At 37.2% G+C, this 26,145-nt stretch overlaps 1 protein-coding gene across 2 annotated transcripts; it reads left to right on the top strand.

Moving 5' to 3' along the window:
• Nucleotides 1-745: 745 nt before the first annotated feature.
• Nucleotides 746-22,623, top strand: LOC135079838 (glutamate receptor-like). 2 transcript variants are annotated; one of them, XM_063974455.1, is made up of 8 exons: nt 746-903; nt 4,083-4,275; nt 4,776-4,945; nt 20,804-21,030; nt 21,235-21,334; nt 21,501-21,679; nt 21,779-21,883; nt 22,508-22,623. In XM_063974455.1, the coding sequence occupies exons 1-8, from the start codon at nt 804-806 to the stop codon at nt 22,523-22,525; spliced, it is 1,092 nt and encodes a 363-aa protein (XP_063830525.1). In that variant the 5' UTR covers nt 746-803; the 3' UTR covers nt 22,526-22,623. The 2 variants fall into 2 exon arrangements, with proteins under 2 accessions (XP_063830525.1, XP_063830524.1); XM_063974454.1 differs by lacking the exon at nt 22,508-22,623 and adding an exon at nt 22,024-22,194.
• The last annotated feature ends 3,522 nt before the right edge of the window (nt 22,624-26,145 follow it).

The raw sequence follows: 26,145 nt of genomic DNA, 5'->3' as shown, positions 1-26,145 counted from the left end.
CTCTTCATCTAATCTGCCCCGATCCACGAACCAGGATCATGACTTGATGTTCCTTGTCGACTTGGACTGCCCTGATTCTGAAGAGGTTCTAAGAAACGTAAGTGTACCTAAGGCTCAAAACCATTTTACTAGCTAATGTGCGCCTGTAAAAATAATCATGGCAAATTCTATGATCTAGAACTTGAGGAGAAATGCCGGCCGCTTTGCTTTGACGATATCATAAAGTTTAATTTTTTGCCGCCTCTGTGGTCTAGTGGTAACACCACCTGCTTCAGACGCAGAGGTCCCGGGTTTGATTCCTAGTGGGGGCAGATTTTTCTATTCGGTTTGGTTGGTGGTAGGGCTTGTTCTAAGTCCGCCTGGCTAGCTACCACCATCTTACCTACCTAAGTCTGTCGCCATAATAACAATGTTAACAGCATTGTTGTGTTCCGGCAGTTAGAGATAAGATAGCCAGTTCCTCCGTAGTTGAAGGTTCCGGGTGAAGCTCGCTTCCACCTTCGGCCTGATCATCACTTACCATCAGGTGAGATCAGGCCAAGAGCTTCCTCGTTGTGGATAAAAAAAAAGTTAGGTATAAAGTTTTAGTCATTGATGTTTGAAGTGTGTTTTCAATCTGAAATCCATAAGCCCATAAGGGCTACCTTTTCTTTTTTTATTATTTTCTATTGACGTTCATAAGTGCCACTTGTGGTCTAAACTGAATAAATATTTTTGATTTTGAAATTTACTTATTCTAGGCATCTTCAAATAACCTGTTTAGATTCCCTTTCCGTTGGTTGGTACTGTCCAAGGTAGGGTTAATGGATCATAGAAACGCTACCTTGTGGAAGTGCCCAGTGTTGATAAGCAGTGACTTGGTACTAGCAGAGAATAATGAAAAAGAATTCGTTTTGACCGAGTGTAAGTACTATAAGATTTAAAACTTTCGCATTCTATTTCAACTAAAATAGTAAGACACGGGTCAACGCGACGTTTATTATTGAGTTACATTATGTACCTACTCACGGCTTGGCGTCTTTCCATTCTATACATAGCCAGAACGCAAGGGTGTGAAACTAATCGAGTATAGTTTGGATGTGACTTTTTTTACTAAGCTCCTCCAAACTATACACGACCAGTACGCATACGCTGCGTACTGCTCGCGTATACTTTGTAGTGACTTAGGTCAATTATCTTACTCCAAAATATACATCGTCAGTACGCATACGGACTAATCATGTATGTATTGTAATAAGTTCGCGATTACAATGTATACGCGAGTACTTAGTTGCATGCTCGTCATTTTGACTTATTTACCTCTCTTTCTATTGCATATTAATTCATAACTGCGTGTCTACTTTAAACATTGAATCAATTTCGACACGTGCCATTGTTTTGATAAAGAGCTTTTTGGTGTATCATATTCTGCCATAGAAAAGATATTTGTTTTGGGGCTGAATAACTCTGAAATTAAGAATTATGTATGTGAAAATGATTTTTGTTCTTGAGATAAAAGCTTATAAATAAAAATGAATATCCCTGGACATTTTACACTGCGCTTCTAGTCCCAAACTAAGCAAAGCTTGTACTATGGGTACTAGATAACGGATATAAACATACTTAAATACTTTTTTTGTAAATACATACTTATTATACATAGAAGACACCCAGTCCAATACAAACAAATATCAAAATATGTTCATGCACACAAATTAATGTTTGTACTGTGCGGGAATCGAACCCGCTACCTCCGGAACAGTTATCCGTTTCGAACCACTACACCGAACGGTCGACAATTTTAGTTAATAATGCACGTTTAACTTTCTTCATTCACTCTCACTAATAAATAATTGTTATTTAATTTGAAATCTACCTAATCAATTTAATTTCAGAAACCACTTACATTAGTGTTATAAATCTAGATTTATTATAATAATATGTAGATTCAGTAAAATAATAATATTTTATGTAAAAATTAATGAATTTAAAAATGGCATCACCGTACGTGATCTACATAGGTAGTTCTTATTTCTAATCTCGAGGACAAAGCACGAGCATAATATCTAATAAATGTAATAATTTTAAATATAATTCCATATTTTATTAAATCAAATAAACTAAACACACTCTAGTCAACTGTAAGTGGTGTAGTATAGTTTGGAGCGAAGACGGAATCCATCCACGACACAAACTATACACGATCAGTACGCAAAATTCGTGTATAGTTCGTAGTGACCGACTTACAAAGAGACACTCCAAAATATACACGAGCAGTTTCCTATGGGTGCGTTCTGGCCATGTATAGAACGGAAAGACGCCACGGCTTGACGTTTCGGCTGCGATGCTGCATCCGTGGTCACAAGCAGACTGGCGGCTCGCGGCGTCGTCCGTTTGGGCGGGCTTGAAAATTTTCAACCCCTCATACTGTCATTTGTTACACATCACTGCTACCACTAGTGATGTTACCACGACACACGTTACTAGTGTGATAATGCCGATCAGTGGAGAGGACTTTTAGACTGTGTTAAAAATCAACTCAATCAATCTGCTGGAAACAGGAGTTAATCACTGGATGGAGTTACACAGTCCAAAAATCCCCTCCACTGATCGGCATTATCACACTAGGATAGGATAGTTCGAAAAGCGATTGAAATTAAGAAACATAAAAAATTCAATCGGGAGGACGGATTTAAATTGTCACCAGTGTGGAATCCGGTGATTAATAAATGCAAACCGCGAATTTTGCCGTCAAGTACGAATACGGATACTGTGAGTGTTGTGTGTCGTGGTAACATCACTAGTGGTAGTGAAACAAATCACAATATGAGGGTAGTTGAAATTTTCAAGCCCACCCGAACGGACGACGCCGCGAGCCGCCAGTCTGCTTGTGACCACGGCTGCAGCATCGCATCCGAAACGTCAAGCTGTGAGTAGGTACTTATTGTAACTCATTAATAAACGTCGCGTTAAGACCCGTGTCTTACTACGAGTATTTATGTAAGTACCTATTTTGAATTACCTCCTAAAGTACGGCCAACTAGCAGCGATACGAAAGGTCGATTCGACTGTCGAGTTGACAATCTATTCTGTCTCTTCCCACCTTGTGTATTTGTCGTAATGTCTCGTTCTCCCGCCAAAATATGTCAAAGTCAGATGGGTTCGTCAACATTCGGACATACATTTTAGTATGCATAGTTGTTGCAATTCACGAGGGCGAATCGGTTTTTTTTATTGTTCCGATCTATACAGGGTGGAATTTTGTAATGCCACCTGGAGGGAAAGTACTCTAAATATTATAGATAGAAAAAAATTCTCTAAGAAAACATTCCTTTATTTTTAAAAGAAATAGAACTGCATTCAAAGATTTCCAAAAAAATATTTGCCACACCCGGGAATCGAACCAACTAAAATCTGTTAAAAATTACACCTGTATTTTTATTGCATCGATCGTTAGGGTCAAGTATAAAGGATAAAATCTCTCTAACAAACTTGATAAAAGCAAATGATAGGAAATCTATAAAATCTTAAATTATTTTAATTATGTAGGTAGGTACAGAAAATTGTATGGTAGTTATGTAGTGAATTTTCGAAAAAAATTCGAAAATCTATGAATGCAGTTCTCTTTCTTTTCAAAAATAAAGGAATGTTTTCTTTCAGTGAAATTTTCTATCTGCAGTATTAAGAGTACTTTCCCTCCAGGTGGCATTACCAAATTCCACCCTGTATAAGCCTAAGAAAAAGGGGTAGGCATGTTGCCATACACCGGGCACATTGTGAGGCAGAAATGTTATTATTATTCTCGTTATTTAATTTAAATCTACATTATACAATAATTCAAATTATAACAAAAACACAATTCAATAAAACATCTGTTTTTATGGTTTGCCAGATATTTTTAAAACTATATTGCCTACAAAAAATTATTTAATCTACGAGTAGGTACCTAACTATTAAAAAGTTATGCTCCCCTGCCCATGATATTGGGTTTGTTTACATTTGGTATCGCTTCTCGTTGGCCGTACTTTTTAGCTGCCTTTTCTATCCACAATTTTTTAAGTTACTTTAATAAAATAACTAAGTACCTACCCCTTTCTATGCAGTATACAGGGCGTCACCGGACGGTCCAATGTTGTCCTTCCCAAGAGGAAAATACAACGGGGCCTTCTTAGACTCCAGACCCCACCGAGAGCTGTTCCGAAGAAGACGGGACCTGATGGGCCACGCGCTGGTCATGGCCAACGTGATACAAGACAGCAACTCGACCAAGGAACACTTGCTGAAGGAGGATAGACTGTAAGGCCCAGTATACGGAGAAATTCATTACCATTCATGTTTATGTTCGTAGTTAGCAGCCTTACATTGTTACACTGCACACTGAGTCATCTAGTGTCAAAGTAAGCAAAGTTTGTGTGATTGTGCTCCAGGTAACGGAAATAGGCTATAGGTGCATACTACCTACATAAATAAATTATCAAGAAAAACGCAGACCGATCAATGAGACAAACAGAGATATAAAAGAAAAGTTTGTAATTGTGCGGAATCGAATCCGCGACATCTAAGGGCACCCGCGCGGGGGACTTTCGTATGAAACCGCGCGGGAGTCCGCTTAACGCAGTTTCAGGCCTTAGGCTCCTGGCAGGCCAGGCGGTCATCCGTGACTTTATAAACTGAACAAACCACTTAGTCTTCACCAGTATTTTCCTTCCAGTAACCTAGTATAATAGGAACTTGAATATTAGCTAACTACAAGATACCTACTTACTTTCAGTTTTAACTTACTTATTCCTTATCAGGGAGCTCCAGAACGACGCTGCAGTCAAGATCTGCTGGATCGCTGCGAGGCACGCCTTCGAGATGCTGAACGCGACCCGCCGACATATCTTCAGCTACCGCTGGGGCTACAAAGTGGACGGCGAGTGGTCCGGCATGATCCAGGACATCAAGTCAAATAGGGCTGATTTAGGTAACGCCATGTCCTACTACCACGGGACTATTCCCACCTCTCGTTCCCACCACTGCAACTCCTGTGTAGCCAGCATCTACAGCTTGACCGCCACAAAAACCCAACCAATAAAGGTCAAGTTTGTCCCGGGGGAAAGTTAAACTGTCATTGGACCCGCAACGAAATTAATCAGAAGAACATAGAAGGAGTTAGAAATGTCCTACTACCAGTACGAAGGTGTAGTACCTAGGCAAGTTTTCCAGTTTGACCTTTCATTACATTAGCATAAAAAAATTATACCAACCAAATTGAGAACCTACTCCTATTGTTGAAATCGGTTAACAAAGTCGCTTTTCGCTCTGTCCCTGTAGGTATGCTTATATTTTTAAAACTACGCAACGGATTTTGATGCGGTTTTTTATTAGATAGAGTGATTCAAGAGAAAGGTTTTTATGTAAATAAATCGAACCTGTGCGAAGCAGGGGCGGGTCGCTAGTAAAATAATAAAGCCTAATTTAATTTTAAGGACGCTAATCAATAAAACAATAAAACGGGACAGTTGCCTTCCGTAAAATGAATAGGTAAGAGTAAAATAAAATAGGTAATTACGTAGTTACAATTTTATTTGATTAATAGCAAGTATAGGTACATAGAATCAAATAGGTACAATACAATATTATTCAGCTTCTTATTTTTTTACAAAACAATTTAAAACTTATTCTTAGAAAATAACTAGTTACCTAAATACATACAAGGACAAAAATTAAATGAAAGGATAACAATTAATATTACATAAGTATGACAGAATCAGTCTGTGGACAGAACACACATAATCAAGACATGTTATAGGTACAATAATAATTACCTAAATAACAGGAACCTAGACATAAATTTAAAGTAAGTAGGTACATATACAGTCTTAAGGAACGATCTGTGGTCGAACAATTTTTTCACCTTTAATGATAATTTTGATGTCCAGAGGCATTTGTATAATCTTGAGCCGCAAAGCTAGGGCAATTATATGTTTACACATCATGTTCCTGTTGTAATCTATGCAAGCACATGAGGACTCCATCCATTTCTCTGCGTATTTCGGCATGCAGGTTAATATTAACCTGTTACTTGGGTTTAGCTCTCAGATCATAGAACTATGATCTGAGGTTTAGCTCTTTCTTGAATTTTTCCAACAAATCACCTTACAATATATTTCCTTCTTCTGTGGGGGTGAAATATGTGTAGGTACATGACATATTTGTTTGTATTGTTTTCTCCAGAAAATAGACTACATGGAACGGTCTTATAAACTGTATACGCCTCTTTCCAATCTTCAACAGTTAATATACGATTTGGGAATTTCGACAGAGACGCCAACGTGTTGTATCTCGACCACTTTAAGACCATGCATGATGCTGCTGCAAGAAATTCATGTAATAGAAGTCTATCAGAGAACGTATTGCTGTATTTTATGCTTTTTGTGAATGCATAAAGAGTTTCATTAGTTTCTTTAGCTACGGCCATCCCTGTAGCACCAAAATACCAATTCTTATTCTTTTCCACCCAGTGTTGTTTGAAATAAATTAAAAACTTTTTTTGAGTAACATATCTCACGAAAAATGCTTCAAGACCCTTATTGAACAGCTCTAATGAATGCGCATCTCGCAACACGCATACATCTTGTAAGAGGGGCTTCCTATAGTTTTCATCCACAAGTTCCAGAATTTTCTTCTCTATTTCATTTTTAACGACCGTCCAACATACTCTTACTACTGATTCTGTACCGAATACCTACTTGTTTAAATGCAGCTTGCATGTTTATAGAACCATCGCCCACTAAAACACATGGATTCATAGATTTCGAATGTATAGAAGACACAATTTGTATTAAATTTTCAAATAACATTTTGAAAAAGTGCCATTTATTTTCAGTAGAAACTGCCATACAGATAGGGATAAAAACGTTGTTTTTAGTAATAGTTCCCACAGTAACGATAGAATGACCCTGCCATGTTAATTGGTTTTTTGTGTCTGCGACAATATTTTGTGCGTCTATACAAAATTTTAGCAAATGTTTTGTAGTAATCGCAAAACAGAAATTTGGGGATGAGCCCCAGTTCAAATTATACATAATCACGTAAACCTCGTGTTCATCATCAGGAATTTTGGAGTGTTCTCCTAACCACTTTCCTAGTGCTGTTAAGCTAATGACTGGTTTTTCATTCGCTGCTCGATACTCATTTACTATTTTAAGTTGATTTTGCTTGTTTAAGTAAGGTCATCAGTTGTTCGTTTGAAGGCGTTTTAAATCCTTCATATTTTGATTTTAAACATTTCATAATATACTTGTGGTGTAAATGCTGAAAGTTTGTCAATTGCACGTTTCTTTCTATGGGAAATTCCGTCACTCGGGACATCAACTGTTTTCAGATGCTACTCCATCTTTTGTTTCTTACCTACATGGTGATTGTTCTAGGTCGTTTTCCAAATTGTTCTCAGGAGCATTTCTAACTCGTGGTGATAACACATTATCGTTACTATTTTCATCTGATGGTACTATGTTATTGTCACTGTTTTGAAGCACAGGCACATTATTGCTGTTGTTTTGGTCTAACGGCACGTTATTAATACTATTTTCTTGTGTTGATAAATTGTTTTTACAATTCTGAGGTGATGGCACATTATTAGCACTATTTTGAAGTAGTGGTACATTATTGTCACTGGTTTGGTCCAAAAACATGTTGTAGTTTGTATCACCATTAATATCACCATTTTGACCCATGTTATTGTCACTGTTTTGATCTATGTTATTGACACTATTTTGTTGCGTTGGTACACTATTATCACATTTATCACTGTTTTGATCTACGTTATTGTCACTATAATGTTGCGTTGGAATGTTATTATCACAATTTTGAAGTATTGGCACATTATTATCACTGTTTTGATCAATGTTAATGTCACTATTTTGAGGTAGTGACACTTTATTAGCACTACTTTGAAGAAACTGTACATTATTGTCACTGATTTGGTCCACCATTATGTTATTGTCACTGTTTTGCAGTAATGGCACATTACTTTCAGAAAAATTTTGGACTGGTGTCACACTTTGGTCACTAATTTCTCTTAAAGATAAGTTATTTTCATTATTTTGCAATAGTAGCACATTATTGTTTTGCTCTGAAAGCGAGAACACGGAATTGTCAATAGTTTGCACTAATCGTACGTTATTGTCACTTATTTCAGTTATAGACACGTTATTTTCACCGTTTTCCAGATCCATGATTGTAGATCTGGCACTCTTAACTTCACTAAAGGCAACTACAATTCTCCGTGAGTATTCACGTGCGCATCAAGTCAAGCAGACGAGCGCTTATATTTACAGTCTTAAGGAACGATCTGTGGTAAAACAATTTTTTCACCTTTAATGATAATTTTGATGTCCAGAGGCATTTGTATAATCTTGAGCCGCAAAGCTAGGGCGATTATATTATGTTTACACATCATGTTCCTGTTGTAATCTATGCAAGCGCATGACGACTCCATCCACTTCTCTGCGTATTTCGGCATGCAGGTTAATATTAACCTGTTACTTGGGTTTAGCTCTTTCTTGAATTTTTCGAACAGGTCACCTTGCAATGTATTTCCTTCTTCTGTGGGGGTGAAATATGTGTACATGACACATTCGTCTGTATTGTTATCTCCAGAAAATGGACTACATGGAACGGTCTTATATACTGTATACGCCTCTTTCCAATCTTCAACAGTTATTATACGATTTGGGAATTTCGACAGAGACGCCAAAGTGTTGTATCTCGACCACTTTAAGACCATGCATGATGCTGCTGCAAGAAATTCATGTAATAGAAGTCTATCAGAGAACGTATTGCTGTCTTTTATGCTTTTTGTGAATGCATAAAGTGTTTCATTAGTTTCTTTAGCTACGGCCATCCCTGTAGCACCAAAATACCAACTCTTATTCTTTTCCACCCAGTGTTGTTTGAAATAAATTAAAAACTTTTTTTGAGTAACATATCTCACGAAAAATGCTTCAAGACCCTTATTGAACAGCTCTAATGAATGCGCATCTCGCAACACGCATACATCTTGTAAGAGGGGCTTCCTATAGTTTTCATCCACAAGTTCCAGAATTTTCTTCTCTATTTCATTTTTAACGACCGTCCAACATACTCTTACTACTGATTCTGTACCGAATACCTACTTGTTTAAATGCAGCTTGCATGTTTATAGAACCATCGCCCACTAAAACACATGGATTCATAGATTTCGAATGTATAGAAGACACAATTTGTATTAAATTTTCAAATAACATTTTGAAAAAGTGCCATTTATTTTCAGTAGAAACTGCCATACAAATAGGGATAAAAACGTTGTTTTTAGTAATAGTTCCCACAGTAACGATAGAATGACCCTGCCATGTTAATTGGTTTTTTGTGTCTGCGACAATATTTTGTGCGTCTATACAAAATTTTAGCAAATGTTTTGTAGTAATCGCAAAACAGAAATTTGGGGATGAGCCCCAGTTCAAATTATACATAATCACGTAAACCTCGTGTTCATCATCAGGAATTTTGGAGTGTTCTCCTAACCACTTTCCTAGTGCTGTTAAGCTAATGACTGGTTTTTCATTCGCTGCTCGATACTCATTTACTATTTTAAGTTGATTTTGCTTGTTTAAGTAAGGTCATCAGTTGTTCGTTTGAAGGCGTTTTAAATCCTTCATATTTTGATTTTAAACATTTCATAATATACTTGTGGTGTAAATGCTGAAAGTTTGTCAATTGCACGTTTCTTTCTATGGGAAATTCCGTCACTCGGGACATCAACTGTTTTCAGATGCTACTCCATCTTTTGTTTCTTACCTACATGGTGATTGTTCTAGGTCGTTTTCCAAATTGTTCTCAGGAGCATTTCTAACTCGTGGTGATAACACATTATCGTTACTATTTTCATCTGATGGTACTATGTTATTGTCACTGTTTTGAAGCACAGGCACATTATTGCTGTTGTTTTGGTCTAACGGCACGTTATTAATACTATTTTCTTGTGTTGATAAATTGTTTTTACAATTCTGAGGTGATGGCACATTATTAGCACTATTTTGAAGTAGTGGTACATTATTGTCACTGGTTTGGTCCAAAAACATGTTGTAGTTTGTATCACCATTAATATCACCATTTTGACCCATGTTATTGTCACTGTTTTGATCTATGTTATTGACACTATTTTGTTGCGTTGGTACACTATTATCACATTTATCACTGTTTTGATCTACGTTATTGTCACTATAATTTTGCGTTGGAATGTTATTATCACAATTTTGAAGTATTGGCACATTATTATCACTGTTTTGATCAATGTTAATGTCACTATTTTGAGGTAGTGACACTTTATTAGCACTACTTTGAAGAAACTGTACATTATTGTCACTGATTTGGTCCACCATTATGTTATTGTCACTGTTTTGCAGTAATGGCACATTACTTTCAGAAAAATTTTGGACTGGTGTCACACTTTGGTCACTAATTTCTCTTAAAGATAAGTTATTTTCATTATTTTGCAATAGTAGCACATTATTGTTTTGCTCTGAAAGCGAGAACACGGAATTGTCAATAGTTTGCACTAATCGTACGTTATTGTCACTTATTTCAGTTATAGACACGTTATTTTCACCGTTTTCCAGATCCATGATTGTAGATCTGGCACTCTTAACTTCACTAAAGGCAACTACAATTCTCCGTGAGTATTCACGTGCGCATCAAGTCAAGCAGACGAGCGCTTATATTTACAGTCTTAAGGAACGATCTGTGGTAAAACAATTTTTTCACCTTTAATGATAATTTTGATGTCCAGAGGCATTTGTATAATCTTGAGCCGCAAAGCTAGGGCGATTATATTATGTTTACACATCATGTTCCTGTTGTAATCTATGCAAGCGCATGACGACTCCATCCACTTCTCTGCGTATTTCGGCATGCAGGTTAATATTAACCTGTTACTTGGGTTTAGCTCTTTCTTGAATTTTTCGAACAGGTCACCTTGCAATGTATTTCCTTCTTCTGTGGGGGTGAAATATGTGTACATGACACATTCGTCTGTATTGTTATCTCCAGAAAATGGACTACATGGAACGGTCTTATATACTGTATACGCCTCTTTCCAATCTTCAACAGTTATTATACGATTTGGGAATTTCGACAGAGACGCCAAAGTGTTGTATCTCGACCACTTTAAGACCATGCATGATGCTGCTGCAAGAAATTCATGTAATAGAAGTCTATCAGAGAACGTATTGCTGTCTTTTATGCTTTTTGTGAATGCATAAAGTGTTTCATTAGTTTCTTTAGCTACGGCCATCCCTGTAGCACCAAAATACCAACTCTTATTCTTTTCCACCCAGTGTTGTTTGAAATAAATTAAAAACTTTTTTTGAGTAACATATCTCACGAAAAATGCTTCAAGACCCTTATTGAACAGCTCTAATGAATGCGCATCTCGCAACACGCATACATCTTGTAAGAGGGGCTTCCTATAGTTTTCATCCACAAGTTCCAGAATTTTCTTCTCTATTTCATTTTTAACGACCGTCCAACATACTCTTACTACTGATTCTGTACCGAATACTTGTTTAAATGCAGCTTGCATGTTTTTAGAACCATCGCCCACTAAAACACATGGATTCATAGATTTCGAATGTACAAAAGACACACTTTGTTTTAAATTTTCAAATAACATTTTGAAAAAGTGCCATTTATTTTCAGTAGAAACTGCCATACAAATAGGGATAAATATGTTGTTTTTAGTAATAGTTCCCACAGTAACGATAGAATGACCCTGCCATGTTAATTGGTTTTTTGTGTCTGCGACAATATTTTGTGCATCTATACAAAATTTTAGCAAATGTTTTGTAGTAATCGCAAAACAGAAATTTGGGGATGAGCCCCAGTTCAAATTATGCATAATCACGTAAACCTCGTGTTCATCATCAGGAATTTTGGAGTGTTCTCCTAACCATTTTCCTAGTGCTGTTAAGCTAATGACTGGTTTTTCTTTCGCTGCTCGATACTCACTTACTATTTTAAGTTGATTTTGCTTGTTTAAGTAGGTCATCAGTTGTTCGTTGGTAGGTGTTTTAAATCCTTCATATTTTGATTTTAAACATTTCATAATATAGGTACTTGTGGTGTAAATGCTGAAAGTTTGTCAATTGCACGTTTCGTTCTATGGGAAATTCCGTCACTCGGGACATCAACTGTTTTCAGATGCCACTCTATCTTTTGCTTCTTACCTACATGGTGTTTGTTCTAGGTCGTTTTCCAAATTGTTCTCAGGAGCATTTCTAACTCGCGGTGATAACACATTATCGTTACTATTTTCATCTGATGGTACTATGTTATTGTCACTGTTTTGAAGCACTGGCACATTATTGCTGTTGTTTTGGTCTAACGGCACGTTATTAATACTATTTTCTTGTGTTGATAAATTGTTTTTACAATTCTGAGGTGATGGCACATTATTAGCACTATTTTGAAGTAGTGGTACATTATTGTCACTGGTTTGGTCCAAAAACATGTTGTAGTTTGTATCACCATTTTGATCCATGTTATTGTCACTGTTTTGATCTATGTTATTATCACTATGTATTTTGTTGCGTTGGTACACTATTATCACATTTATCACTGTTTTGATCTACGTTATTGTCACTATAATGTTGCGTTGGAATGTTATTATCACAATTTTGAAGTGTTGGCACATTATTATCACTGTTATGATCAATGTTAATGTCACTATTTTGAAGTAGTTACTGACACTTTTTTTAGCACTACTTTAAAGAAACTGTACATTATTCTCACTGATTTGGTCCACCATTATGTTATTGTCACTGTTTTGCAGAAATGGCACATTACTTTCAGAAAAATTTTGGACTGGTGTCACACTGTGGTCACTATTTTCTCCTAAAGTTATTGTCATTATTTTGCAGTGGTAGCACATTATTATTATGCTCTGAAAGTGAGAACACGGAATTGTCAATAGTTTGCACTAATCGTACGTTATTGTCACTTATTTCAGTTATAGACACGTTATTTCCACTGTTTTCCAGATCCATGATTGTAGATCTGGCACTCTTAACTTCACTAAAGGCAACTACAATTCTCCGTGAGTATTCACCGTGCGCATCAAGTCAAGCAGACGAACGCAGTATTTCACAGCCAGGCGGGACTGATGACAGCTCACGAAAACGACGGTTTGGCCGGCTATAGTTATATTGTACGGGCCCTACTCCGTGCAACAAGTTGAAGGCTTTTGTCGTCCCGCTCCGTCTCTTTCACTCCACTTGAGATACAACCGCGGGTAACAAAGACGGGTGACGCCAACCGATAACTGTTACTTCCCGTAATAACAATGATGTCGTCTCGCTCCCACTCACTCACCTGCGCGCGCGCAAAGATAATGTCGTGTTATTTTTTTTTAATAGACTAAATTTTAAAGTAAGTACCTACTTACTTATACCTACAGTCTTAAGGAACGATCTGTGGTCGAACAATTTTTTCACCTTTAATGATAATTTTGATGTCCAGAGGCATTTGTATAATCTTGAGCCGCAAAGCTAGGGCGATTATATGTTTACACATCATGTTCCTGTTGTAATCTATGCAAGCGCATGACGACTCCATCCACTTCTCTGCGTATTTCGGCATGCAGGTTAATATTAACCTGTTACTTGGGTTTAGCTCTTTCTTGAATTTTTCGAACAGGTCACCTTGCAATGTATTTCCTTCTTCTGTGGGGGTGAAATATGTGTACATGACACATTCGTCTGTATTGTTATCTCCAGAAAATGGACTACATGGAACGGTCTTATATACTGTATACGCCTCTTTCCAATCTTCAACAGTTATTATACGATTTGGGAATTTCGACAGAGACGCCAAAGTGTTGTATCTCGACCACTTTAAGACCATGCATGATGCTGCTGCAAGAAATTCATGTAATAGAAGTCTATCAGAGAACGTATTGCTGTCTTTTATGCTTTTTGTGAATGCATAAAGAGTTTCATTAGTTTCTTTAGCTACGGCCATCCCTGTAGCACCAAAATACCAATTCTTATTCTTTTCCACCCAGTGTTGTTTGAAATAAATTAAAAACTTTTTTTGAGTAACATATCTCACGAAAAATGCTTCAAGACCCTTATTGAACAGCTCTAATGAATGCGCATCTCGCAACACGCATACATCTTGTAAGAGGGGCTTCCTATAGTTTTCATCCACAAGTTCCAGAATTTTCTTCTCTATTTCATTTTTAACGACCGTCCAACATACTCTTACTACTGATTCTGTACCGAATACTTGTTTAAATGCAGCTTGCATGTTTTTAGAACCATCGCCCACTAAAACACATGGATTCATAGATTTCGAATGTACAGAAGACACACTTTGTTTTAAATTTTCAAATAACATTTTGAAAAAGTGCCATTTATTTTCAGTAGAAACTGCCATACAAATAGGGATAAATATGTTGTTTTTAGTAATAGTTCCCACAGTAACGATAGAATGACCCTGCCATGTTAATTGGTTTTTTGTGTCTGCGACAATATTTTGTGCGTCTATACAAAATTTTAGCAAATGTTTTGTAGTAATCGCAAAACAGAAATTTGGGGATGAGCCCCAGTTCAAATTATACATAATCACGTAAACCTCGTGTTCATCATCAGGAATTTTGGAGTGTTCTCCTAACCACTTTCCTAGTGCTGCTAAGCTAATGACTGGTTTTTCATTCGCTGCTCGATACTCACTTACTATTTTAAGTTGATTTTGCTTGTTTAAGTAGGTCATCAGTTGTTCGTTGGTAGGCGTTTTAAATCCTTCATATTTTGATTTTAAACATTTCAAAATATACTTGGGGTGTAAATGCAGTGCTGAAAGTTTGTCAATTGCACGTTTCGTTCTATGGGAAATTCCGTCACTCGGGACATCAACTGTTTTCAGATGCCACTCCACCTTTTGCTTCTTACATGGTGTTTCTTCTAGGTCGTTTTCCAAATTGTTCTCAGGAGCATTTCTAATTCGTGGTGATAACACATTATCGTTACTATTTTCATCTGACGGTACTATGTTATTGTCACTGTTTTGAAGTAGTGGCACATTATTGCTGTTGTTTTGGTCTAACGGCACGTTATTAACACAATTTTCTTGTGTTGATAGGTTGTTTTTACAATTTTGTGCTGATGGCACATTATTATCACTATTTTGAAGTAGTGGTACATTATTGTCACTGATTTGGTCCACCATTATGTTATTGTCACTGTTTTGCAGTAATGGCACATTACTTTCAGAAAAATTTTGGACTGGTGTCACACTGTGGTCACTATTTTCTCCTAAAGATAAGTTATTGTCATTATTTTGCACTGGTAGCACATTGTTGTTATGCTCTGAAAGTGAGAACACGGAATTGTCAATAGTTTGCACTAATCGTACGTTATTGTCACTTATTTCAGTTATAGGCACGTTATTTTCACTGTTTTCCAGATCCATGATTGTAGATCTGGCACTCTTAACTTCACTAAAGGCAACTAACTCTCCGTGAGTATTCACCGTGCGCATCAAGTCAAGCAGACGAACGCAGTCTTTCACGGCCAGGCGGTTACTGATGACAGCTCACGAAAACGACGGTTTGGCCGGCTATTGTTGTATTGTACGGGCCCTACTCCGCGCAACAAGTTGAAGGCTTTTGTCGTCCCGCTCCGTCTCTTTCACTCCACTTGAGATACAGCTGCGGGTAACAAAGACGGGTGACGCCAACCGATAACCCTTTCCGTAATAACAATGATGTCGTCTCGCTCCCACTCACTCACCTGCGCGCGCGCAAAGATAATGTCGTGTTTTTTTTTTAAAAGACTTAATTTTAAAGTAATTACCTACTTATACATACAGTCTTAAGGAACGATCTGTGGTCGAACAATTTTTTCACCTTTAATGATAATTTTGATGTCCAGAGGCATTTGTATAATCTTGAGCCGCAAAGCTAGGGCGATTATGTGTTTACACATCATGTTCCTGTTGTAATCTATGCAAGCACATGAGGACTCCATCCACTTCTCTGCGTATTTCGGCATGCAGGTTAATATTAACCTGTTACTGGGGTTTAGCTCTTTCTTGAATTTTTCGAACAGGTCACCTTGCAATGTATTTCCTTCTTCTGTAGGGGTGAAATATGTGTACATGACACATTCGTCTGTATTGTTATCTCCAGAAAATGGACTACATGGAACGGTCTTATAAACTGTATACGCCTCTTTCCAATCTTCAACAGTTATTATACGATTTGGGAATTTCGACAGAGACGCCAAAGTGTTGTATCTCGACCACTTTAAGACCATGCATGATGCTGCTGCAAGAAATTCATTTAATAGAAGTCTATCAGAGAACGTATTGCTGTCTTTTATGCTTTTTGTGAATGCATAAAGCGTTTCATTAGTTTCTTTAGCTACGGCCATCCCTGTAGCACCAAAATACCAATTCTTATTCTTTTCCACCCAGTGTTGTTTGAAATAAATTAAAAACTTTTTTTGAGTAACATACCTCACGAAAAATGCTTCAAGACCCTTATTGAACAGCTCTAATGAATGCGCATCTCGCAACACGCATACATCTTGTAAGAGGGGCTTCCTATAGTTTTCATCCACAAGTTCCAGAATTTTCTTCTCTATTTCATTTTTAACGACCGTCCAACATACTCTTACAACTGATTCTGTACCGAAATCTTGTTTGAATGCAGCTTGCATGTTTTTAGAACCATCGCCCACTAATACACATGGATTCATAGATTTCGAATGTACAGAAGACACACTTTGTTTTAAATTTTCAAATAACATTTTGAAAAAGTGCCATTTATTTTCAGTAGAAACTGCCATACAAATAGGGATAAATATGTTGTTTTTAGTAATAGTTCCCACAGTAACGATAGAATGACCCTGCCATGTTAATTGGTTTTTTGTGTCTGCGACAATATTTTGTGCGTCTATACAAAATTTTAGCAAATGTTTTGTAGTAATCGCAAAACAGAAATTTGGGGATGAGCCCCAGTTCAAATTATACATAATCACGTAAACCTCGTGTTCATCATCAGGAATTTTGGAGTGTTCTCCTAACCACTTTCCTAGTGCTGCTAAGCTAATGACTGGTTTTTCATTCGCTGCTCGATACTCACTTACTATTTTAAGTTGATTTTGCTTGTTTAAGTAGGTCATCAGTTGTTCGTTGGTAGGCGTTTTAAATCCTTCATATTTTGATTTTAAACATTTCAAAATATACTTGGGGTGTAAATGCAGTGCTGAAAGTTTGTCAATTGCACGTTTCGTTCTATGGGAAATTCCGTCACTCGGGACATCAACTGTTTTCAGATGCCACTCCACCTTTTGCTTCTTACATGGTGTTTCGTCTAGGTCGTTTTCCAAATTGTTCTCAGGAGCATTTCTTACACGTGGTGATAACACATTATCGTTACTATTTTCATCTGACGGTACTATGTTATTGTCACTGTTTTGAAGTAGTGGCACATTATTGCTGTTGTTTTGGTCTAACAGCACGTTATTAACACTATTTTCTTGTGTTGATAGGTTGTTTTTACAATTTTGAGGTGATGGCACATTATTATCACTATTTTGAAGTAGTGGTATATCATTGTCACTGATTTGGTCTAAAAACATGTTGTAGTTTGTATCACCATTATTATCACCATTTTGATCCATGTTATTGTCACTGTTTTGATCTATGTTAATGTCACTATTTTGTTGCGTTGGTACACTTTTATCAGTGTTGTGATCTACGTTATTGTCACTATAATGTTGCGTTGGAATGTTATTATCACAATTTTGAAGTATTGGCACATTATTATCACTGTTTTTATCAATGTTTATGTCACTATTTTGAGGTACTGACACTTCATTAGCACTACTTTGAAGAAACTGTACATTATTGTCACTGATTTGGTCCACCATTATGTTATTGTCACTATTTTGTGGCACATTACTTTCAGAAAAATTTTGGACTGGTGTCACACTGTGGTCACTATTTTCTCCTAAAGTTAAGTTATTGTCATTATTTTGCAGTGGTAGCACATTATTATTATGCTCTGAAAGTGAGAACACGGAATTGTCAATAGTTTGCACTAATCGTACGTTATTGTCACTTATTTCAGTTATAGACACGTTATTTTCACTGTTTTCCAGATCCATGATTGTAGATCTGGCACTCTTAACTTCACTAAAGGCAAGGCAACTACAATTCTCCGTGAGTATTCACGTGCGCATCAAGTCCAGCAGACGAGCGCAGTATTTCACGGCCAGGCGGTTACTGATGACAGCTCACGAAAACGACGGTTTGGACGGCTATTGTTGTACCTATTGTACGGGCCCTACTCCGCGCAACAAGTTGAAAACTGGTTGTCGTCCCGCTCCGTCTCTTTCACTCCACTTGAGATACAGCCGCGGGTAACAAAGACGGGTGACGCCGACCGATAACCCTTCCCGTAATAACAATGATGTCGTCTCGCTCCCACTCACTCACCTGCGCGCGCGCAAAAATAATGTCGTGCTATTTTTTTTTTGTACTATGGCCTGCGTGTTATTTTTAAAGGTCCGAGACTGTATGATGAAATGGAGCTGCCTGTAGGGCACTAACTCGCGTATCAGTGTTGTTTATTAAATCATAAACATTTTTTAAATTGTTAATACAAATCAGGGCCCCGATTGCGCTATTTTTAACGGGTTACCTACACCATATCGAATTACAATAATTAATGATCGAAAATCAAATAATCGAACGTTCAGAATATCGAATTTACAAAATTAAATGATCGAACGATCAAAATATCGAATGATAAAAATATCGAAAGTCGATCTTCGTTGCATAGTATAATAGAAAGATGGAGGTAAGGGTTCCTTGTTGACTATGGTACCCAAAATTGGGAAATAAAAAAAATGTGTTTAAGAATTTACCTATGTTTTATTTACATTTTAATCGTATGACATTTCATTAAAACCTCCATATTGATTTTTCGATATTTTAATCATTCGATATTTTGATCGTTCAATCATTATTTTGTAAATTCGATATTCTGAACGTAGGTACGATATTTTGAGCATTCTATATTTTGACCGTTCGATATTTTGATCGTTCGATGAAACGTGTTTGATATTTTGATTTTCGATCATTTGTAATAATAATAATAATAAATACACTTTATTGCACACCAAAGATAAGAACAGGAATTCCATTTGTAATTCGATATTAAGGTGTAGGCTTAGATTAATCTAAGGGTGTAGGCTTAGATTAAGGGTGTAGGTAACCCATTTTTAACGTCTCCCTTCTTCTCCAGTTGCGCTCCGTTTTTTTAGCACTACTTTGAAAACCTTATCTTTACTACTAAAACACAGCAAATGTTCGTGAAGGCGTTTGAGAAAAAGTAGCATTCTTTCAGCAGTTTCAGCTTTTACACAAAGAAGCAGTTGCGTTTTGTTTTTGTTTGAACTACTTAGCTGTCAAACTGTCAAAGCGACACCGCGATTCGTTCGTCGTCTAGTCGCGTTACTTATAAGTAGTTGAAAATATTTAGCGCAATCGGGGCGGGCACATAATTGTCTGTATGTATGGGGGCGCTGTGAGGTGCTACCTTGCGAAAATTTATGAATGCTTGTTATTAACATAATATTACATTCTTGCTGTTAATAGCATAATTATTAACCACATAATCAAAGTAAACATAAGCCACACTGTAGTTATACAACTTGAGGTGTTGTCGTCCGTACTTAAAGTATTTGATTTAATACATAGCATTATGTAGAATGGTTAAAAATGTATGTTAAGTAAGAAATAATTGTAGTAGACCAATGAACCTCCCTTCTTTACCTCATTTCATTTTATTGATTTTTATATTCATTACAAAATCTGAGAATAAACGCACGTCACATTTAATTATTTCTTCATTATTTATTTACCTATATTTTAATTTATTTTAATCAGCACCCATCTAAGTTCTACCACAGGTTCTACCTTCATCAGGTAGGTAGGTATATGGCATTGTTATTATTCAAATAACAATATTATTGTTCACGTGGCATTTTTCCAAAGCACAAAAAGAATGACAAACAGTTATTAAGATATTTACCACCTATTCAATATTTAGAGGTAGATTTAATTCTTTTGAAAGAGCAAGAATGCAAAAATACCACGTTTTTATTGTTCACGTGGCATTTTTCCAAAGCACAAAAGAATGACAAACAGTTATTAAGATATTTACCACCTATTCAATATTGAGAGGTAGATTAAATTCTTGTGAAAGAGCAAGATGGCAAAAATACCACGTTTCCATTCCAAATTGTTGTTCACGTGGCATTTTTCCAAATTACAAAAGAATGACAAAAGTTATGAAGATAATAGGATACCACCTATTCAATATTGAGAGGTAGATTAAATTCTTTTGAAAGAGCAAGATGGCAAAAATACCACGTTTCCATTCCAAATTATTGTTCACGTGGCATTTTTCCAAATCACAAAAGAATGGCAAAAAGTTATTAAGATATTTACCACCTATTCAATATTGAGAGGTAGATTAAATTCTTTTGAAAGAGCAAGATGGCAAAAATACCACGTTTCCATTCCAAATTATTGTTCACGTGGCATTTTTCCAAATCACAAAATAATGGCAAAAAGTTATTAAAATATTTACCACCTATTCAATATTGAGAGGTAGAATAAAAATTCTTTTGAAAGAGCAAGATGGCAAAAATACCACGTTTCGAAAACAGAATGCGAGTTATTGCCCATTGTTTTGTTTTTGTTAAAGCGTTTAGTTTTGTTTTTTTAGCTACCAACTGCGTGCTATATTCCGAACGCCTAGACGTGGTGACTTTCACGGACATGGTAGCACCACTCCGCATGAGGTTCGTGTTTCGCCAGCCACCTCTCGCCTACGTGTCTAATATCTTCTCTTTGCCTTTCTCGTCCAACGTGTGGGTGGCCATCGCTGTGTGCACAGCAGCTTCTACCCTCACTTTGTGCTTGACAAGCCATTGGGAGACCAAGGTGGAAAAGGTAACAAAAAAAACATGAGTGTTCTTAGAACTAGTCGTAGAAGATAGATACCAAAACCATTCAAAATACCTCGTGATTTGATCAGGATGATGACGACGGCAAAGCATAAACAAAACATTAAGTTGGTTGATAAAGTAATCTTTGATCAAGTCACCGCCAAATACTTAGATAGTTTCATCAATGAATCTGAAAAATGTTTTTCAGAATCCAACACAGCTAGACGGTAGTATAAGTGATGCTTTACTCTTGACCCTGAGTGCCGTCGCTCAGCAGGGATGCTTTGTGGAACCTAAGAGAGCTCCAGGTAAGAGAGTTTGTTCCAGTTCCTTGCATCTGGTATATTTACCTACAGTAGAATACTCGATACATGCAGCAAAGTTCCTGGACATTTCGACATCTTTCCTAGAATTTTAAACATGGTTGTCATAGATTCTAGAACTAGAATTGTCAAGGCACGAAAACTTTATCAGGTCGTATTCTGGAATGGTTCTTGTTCACGGCGCTCATGGCTCTGTACGCGGCATACTCAGCCAACATCGTGGTGCTGCTGCAAGCGCCTTCCAACTCCATCAAGAGCCTGTCACAGCTGGCTGCCTCCAAGATCACCCTGGCTGCGAATGACGTGGACTACAGCCGCTTTGTGCTGAGCGTAATTTGAGTTTATTTTTCTACCCAATCACAAGAAAACGATAGTGGCATTTTAGTTGATTAGATCTACCGACTTAATATTAATTTCTCATGTTTACAGCCATACAAGGATCCAACACATGTACACATTTATCGAAGAATCATGCCTGAAGGTGAAAAGCCTAATTTTTATCACATTCATGAGGGCGTCGAGAAAATCCGACAGGTATTATACCTACCTTACCTACTTATTTATAGTATTTTAGTTTTTATAGCTAGGTTAGGTTAGGTACGTTCTGGTTACGTGTTTAATCCTTGGATTTCTCGGTTACTATTTATTAAAAATATTAAAATAATATTTTGTAGGGGCTGTTCGCGTATCACTCCATCGTTGAGCCAGTGTACCGTCGTATAGAAGAAACATTTCTGGAGCAGGAGAAATGCGATCTAACTGAAGTAGATTTTGTCAACGGTTTCGACGCTTTCACACCTGTAAAGAAAGATTCCCCGTACTTGGAAATGTTGAGAGTTGTGTAAGTGTTTTGAACTTAACCAAAATCAAACATTTTCAGCTCTGAGGCTGCTGTTCTTAATTATGCCATTCAGCCTAAGATGTGTGTACTCGTTGGAGCTGGTCACCAAGAAACTAAAGCCTACAGATATAAAATTTTGATTGTCTAGTAATTCATTCCCCTATGCCCCATCAAGCAGCAATACCTTTTTATTAGGTAGGCAATCAATGTGGCCATTGTGCCCTCGTACGGCATGACTCGACCCGTTACCCTTTTTTCTTACTGTACAGTGCTAAGTAACCTTACTACTTCGTTAAAAACAGTTGTTTGTCGTACAGGTACAAACAGATCCGTGAGGCAGGCGTGCAGGGCGCGCTGATCAAGCGCTTCCTGGTTCCGAAGCCGCGCTGCGTTGGGGAGATGTCAGCCTTCACCAGTGTGGGTCTCCTGGACATCCAGCCGGTCCTGGTCTTCATGGTGTACGGGTTGCTGCTGTCCGTCCTTATAGCGATTGGGGAAATTGTGGTTCATAAAGTGTATGTTGATAACTTGATGTCATTCTTGGTACCTTTCATGTTTTATTTTTACCTAACTACTTATCGAAACTGATTCGGTTGCATCTGTCATAAAGGTCTAAAAAACTATAGCTAGCAAGCAAGCAACTTCAAGTTCAAACTCCTATCTGTTTGATTTCTTTTGTTACGGGTCCAATTAGGTACTATCCCCTGATAAACTTGGCCTTCACTTGTTAAGTTCTTAATTTAGCAACTAGTCAAAATTACGTAATTAACAATTTAAATTATCTTTTTTCAGAACAAAACGATGCAGCATCAAGAAGATGAGGAAGCAATAAAGAATAAAAATTGGAGATTCCATCTATGCACGCTGAGAGTAGAATTAAAGCACATTTTTAGAAACAGCAAGATAGTTTATTTGTCTTTTCGGTAGGAACTTACAGTTATGTAACTATGAACTTCATTGATAAACAAAATAAATATTTAATTTAAAACGTCTTCAATATTTTTGTCACCCCTAGAACAACCTTCATCAGCTGAACTTTTAACAATTTAACAGTGGACTAGAGTCAAGTCAAACGATGAATCAGAATGCGTAAATTTAAGATGAGCTTAAGTAGCCTCTGTAATTTTAGGTGCAATCCAATTACTTCTTAGGTTTGCTCCGCCTTTTTTCTACCTTGGCTTTTTGTGACCTTAGCGTCGTAGCCTTACGAGGAGCATCAGCTTTAGACAGCCTCACAGAATGCTTCGTAGTTTTAGGAGAAGAAGGCATCTTGTTCATGAACGGCGCATCTATCCCAGACATCCTCAAACCATACTTCGGGCCTTGAAAACTTTTAGCCTTGATTTTGCTGGGAAGAGGCTGGATGGCAGTCTTCCTTTTAACCTTCAAAGGCTCATCAAACTCGTACTGTATGGCTGTGGTCTTCCTCGAAGGGCGTTTCGGGATTTCGGTTTTGCCATCTTGGGTCATTCTGACATCAGCTGGGGCCGTTAAGTTGGCGACCATTATGCGGAGGTCGGTCAGCGTCTGCCCATGGTAGTTCACGTCATCTTGCAGCTTATCCAGCTTCTTCTCGAACTGTTTGAACGCTGTCATCACCTGATTCAGAGTATCCAGCGGCCGCGGCTTCTGGAGTGACATTGTGTACATAGCGTCGGATTACACTAAAATTTTGAATTTGAGGAGCTTTAATGTTTATTGTTGATTTACATTTCAATCGTTTGACAAATTTTCTCTCCAAAACTGAAGTCCACCCGACAGATGTGCACTTCTGTTTTTATTTTTAATGTCACCTTCTAGCTTTATAGTAAAAAGAATATATTCAGTTTTATATTCATTGGATCTTGGAGGATCTTGGACTTTAAAACTAAATTTTCTAAAAGGACCATAAACAGGATCTTATCTTCAAAATAATAAATGGGGTTTGGCGCTTAGTAGGTATGGCACAAATAGTGGTTCAGCAAGGGTTCAGCCATAAGCGATACCTTGTATTCAACACTTCCTTAGAACGAACGCTCTCCCTTGCAATGGTTGTTAACAAATACTGTAATTAACTGATAATTAAGCTTATAATATACTTTTTTGGAATTAATTTTCCTGAAATCAATCCGAAAAATATTGCCCAATAAAAACCATATCCACGCATGTGGAATGCGATCTATCTCTTCTCTATCTGTCATTTCCAAAATCTTTGCTTGCATCCATATCTGTGTTGCTTGCTGTCATTGGTGAGGTCAGACTTTTTGGCGGGCTTTTGAACGCACTAGGCGCGATTTTCGAAGCCAATTTTGTATTTTTCTCTTTTTGTGTTATAAATAGTTATCTATCTATTGGAAGTCGTTAAGTCAACTTAAAACTCGACTATGCCGGACGGGGACGGTAAGGACCCGCCCAGGGGCAAGGAAAAAAGGAAGGCACCAAATAGAGATCACACCTATACGAGTGCAGATGAAGATTTCTACAAACCGTACGTAAAACCAGGGTATAGAAGGCTATTCGCGGAGAACACGGTGAGTGGCGAGTTTTCTGTATTTGTGGAAAGCACGAAAGAGAATGAGAAGATCGGGAACAACAATCCCATCCTGACTACCAACCTTTTCAAAAATGAAATCAAGGGCATTACCAATCTTAAAAGAATTAACGCCAATAAAATATGTGTCACATTTTCCCAGTCTAGTAATGCCAATAACTTCCTGAAAAACGATCCCTTCCTAACCAAACACCAACTCAAGGCATACATCCCAGCCACAGCAGTAGAAACAGTCGGCGTGCTTCGCTTTGTACCCACTAGTATCAGCAATGAGGAACTTTTTAAGAAACTCTCGTCATCTTACGAGATCATAGGTGTACGTAGGTTCACCAAAAAAGACAACGGCGAAATAAAGCCCTTCCAGTCTGTGTCTATCACATTTTTATCAACTCTGTTACCCGAACATGTGTATCTAGACCTTTTTAGGTTCAGAGTATTCCCATACAACGCTCCATTGTTGCAATGCTTCAAGTGTTTCAAATTCAACCATGGTGCTAAAATTTGTAAATCTGTGCAAAAATGCTCAATATGTTCTGAAGAACATCATTTTTCTGAATGTACTTCAAATAAAATAGCCAAATGCATAAACTGTCAAGGAGCTCATCTTGCGATTTCACGGGACTGTCCTGTCAAAAAACAAAAAATGGAAGATAAAAAAAATAAATTAACTTACGCTAATATGGTCTCCAGCAGTGCTGCGGCTACTAAGAGTAGCCCAGTTATCAAAAACTACATAAGCGAGTTTCCTCTACTGGCTGCTCCTAAAACTAACTTAAAATCTATTGCATCAAGGAAGCCACAAGCTAGCTCGGTTTCAACAGCGACCTCTTCCACTTCAACTAACTCGATGGAAGTTAAAGAAAAAGAACCACTTACCAATGAACAATTAATAGATGAAATATTAATCAATGATTTTATTCGCAAGGGCCTTGTAGGCGCCCTTGTCGCTATTGGCAACGAAACGAGGGCAGTTAATAGTTCTATTATACAGGAAATTCTTATAAAAAGTTTCAAAGGGCTTTAAATGGATAAAAGTTTCATAAGAATCTCTCAATTTAACGTCGAAGGTGTTATTAACAAAAAGCCATTACTTATAAAATTTTTGATTGATAATGATATTGATATATGTTTGTTAAACGAAACATGGTTGAAAGAAAACAGTTCTTTTCGTATTCATGATTACAATCTAGTTAGTAAAATAGGTAAAGAAAAAGAAGGCCGGGGTGGAGTCGCCATCCTAGTCAAAGATACTTTGAAATATTCAGTAATAGAGCTTCCCTTTTATGATTTTCTACAACCTGTAGCTATTAATCTGCGAACTGGCATAGGTAATTTAAGTATTCTATGTATATATTGTCCACCACCTAAAGAAAATAGATTAAGATTCAATGGTAGCAAACTGAAACAGATTATTAACTTACTACC

Source organism: Ostrinia nubilalis, chromosome 17 (assembly GCF_963855985.1).
Source record: "Ostrinia nubilalis chromosome 17, ilOstNubi1.1, whole genome shotgun sequence".
NCBI lineage: Eukaryota > Metazoa > Arthropoda > Insecta > Lepidoptera > Crambidae > Ostrinia > Ostrinia nubilalis.
This window is presented reverse-complemented; position numbering and strand designations above follow the sequence as displayed.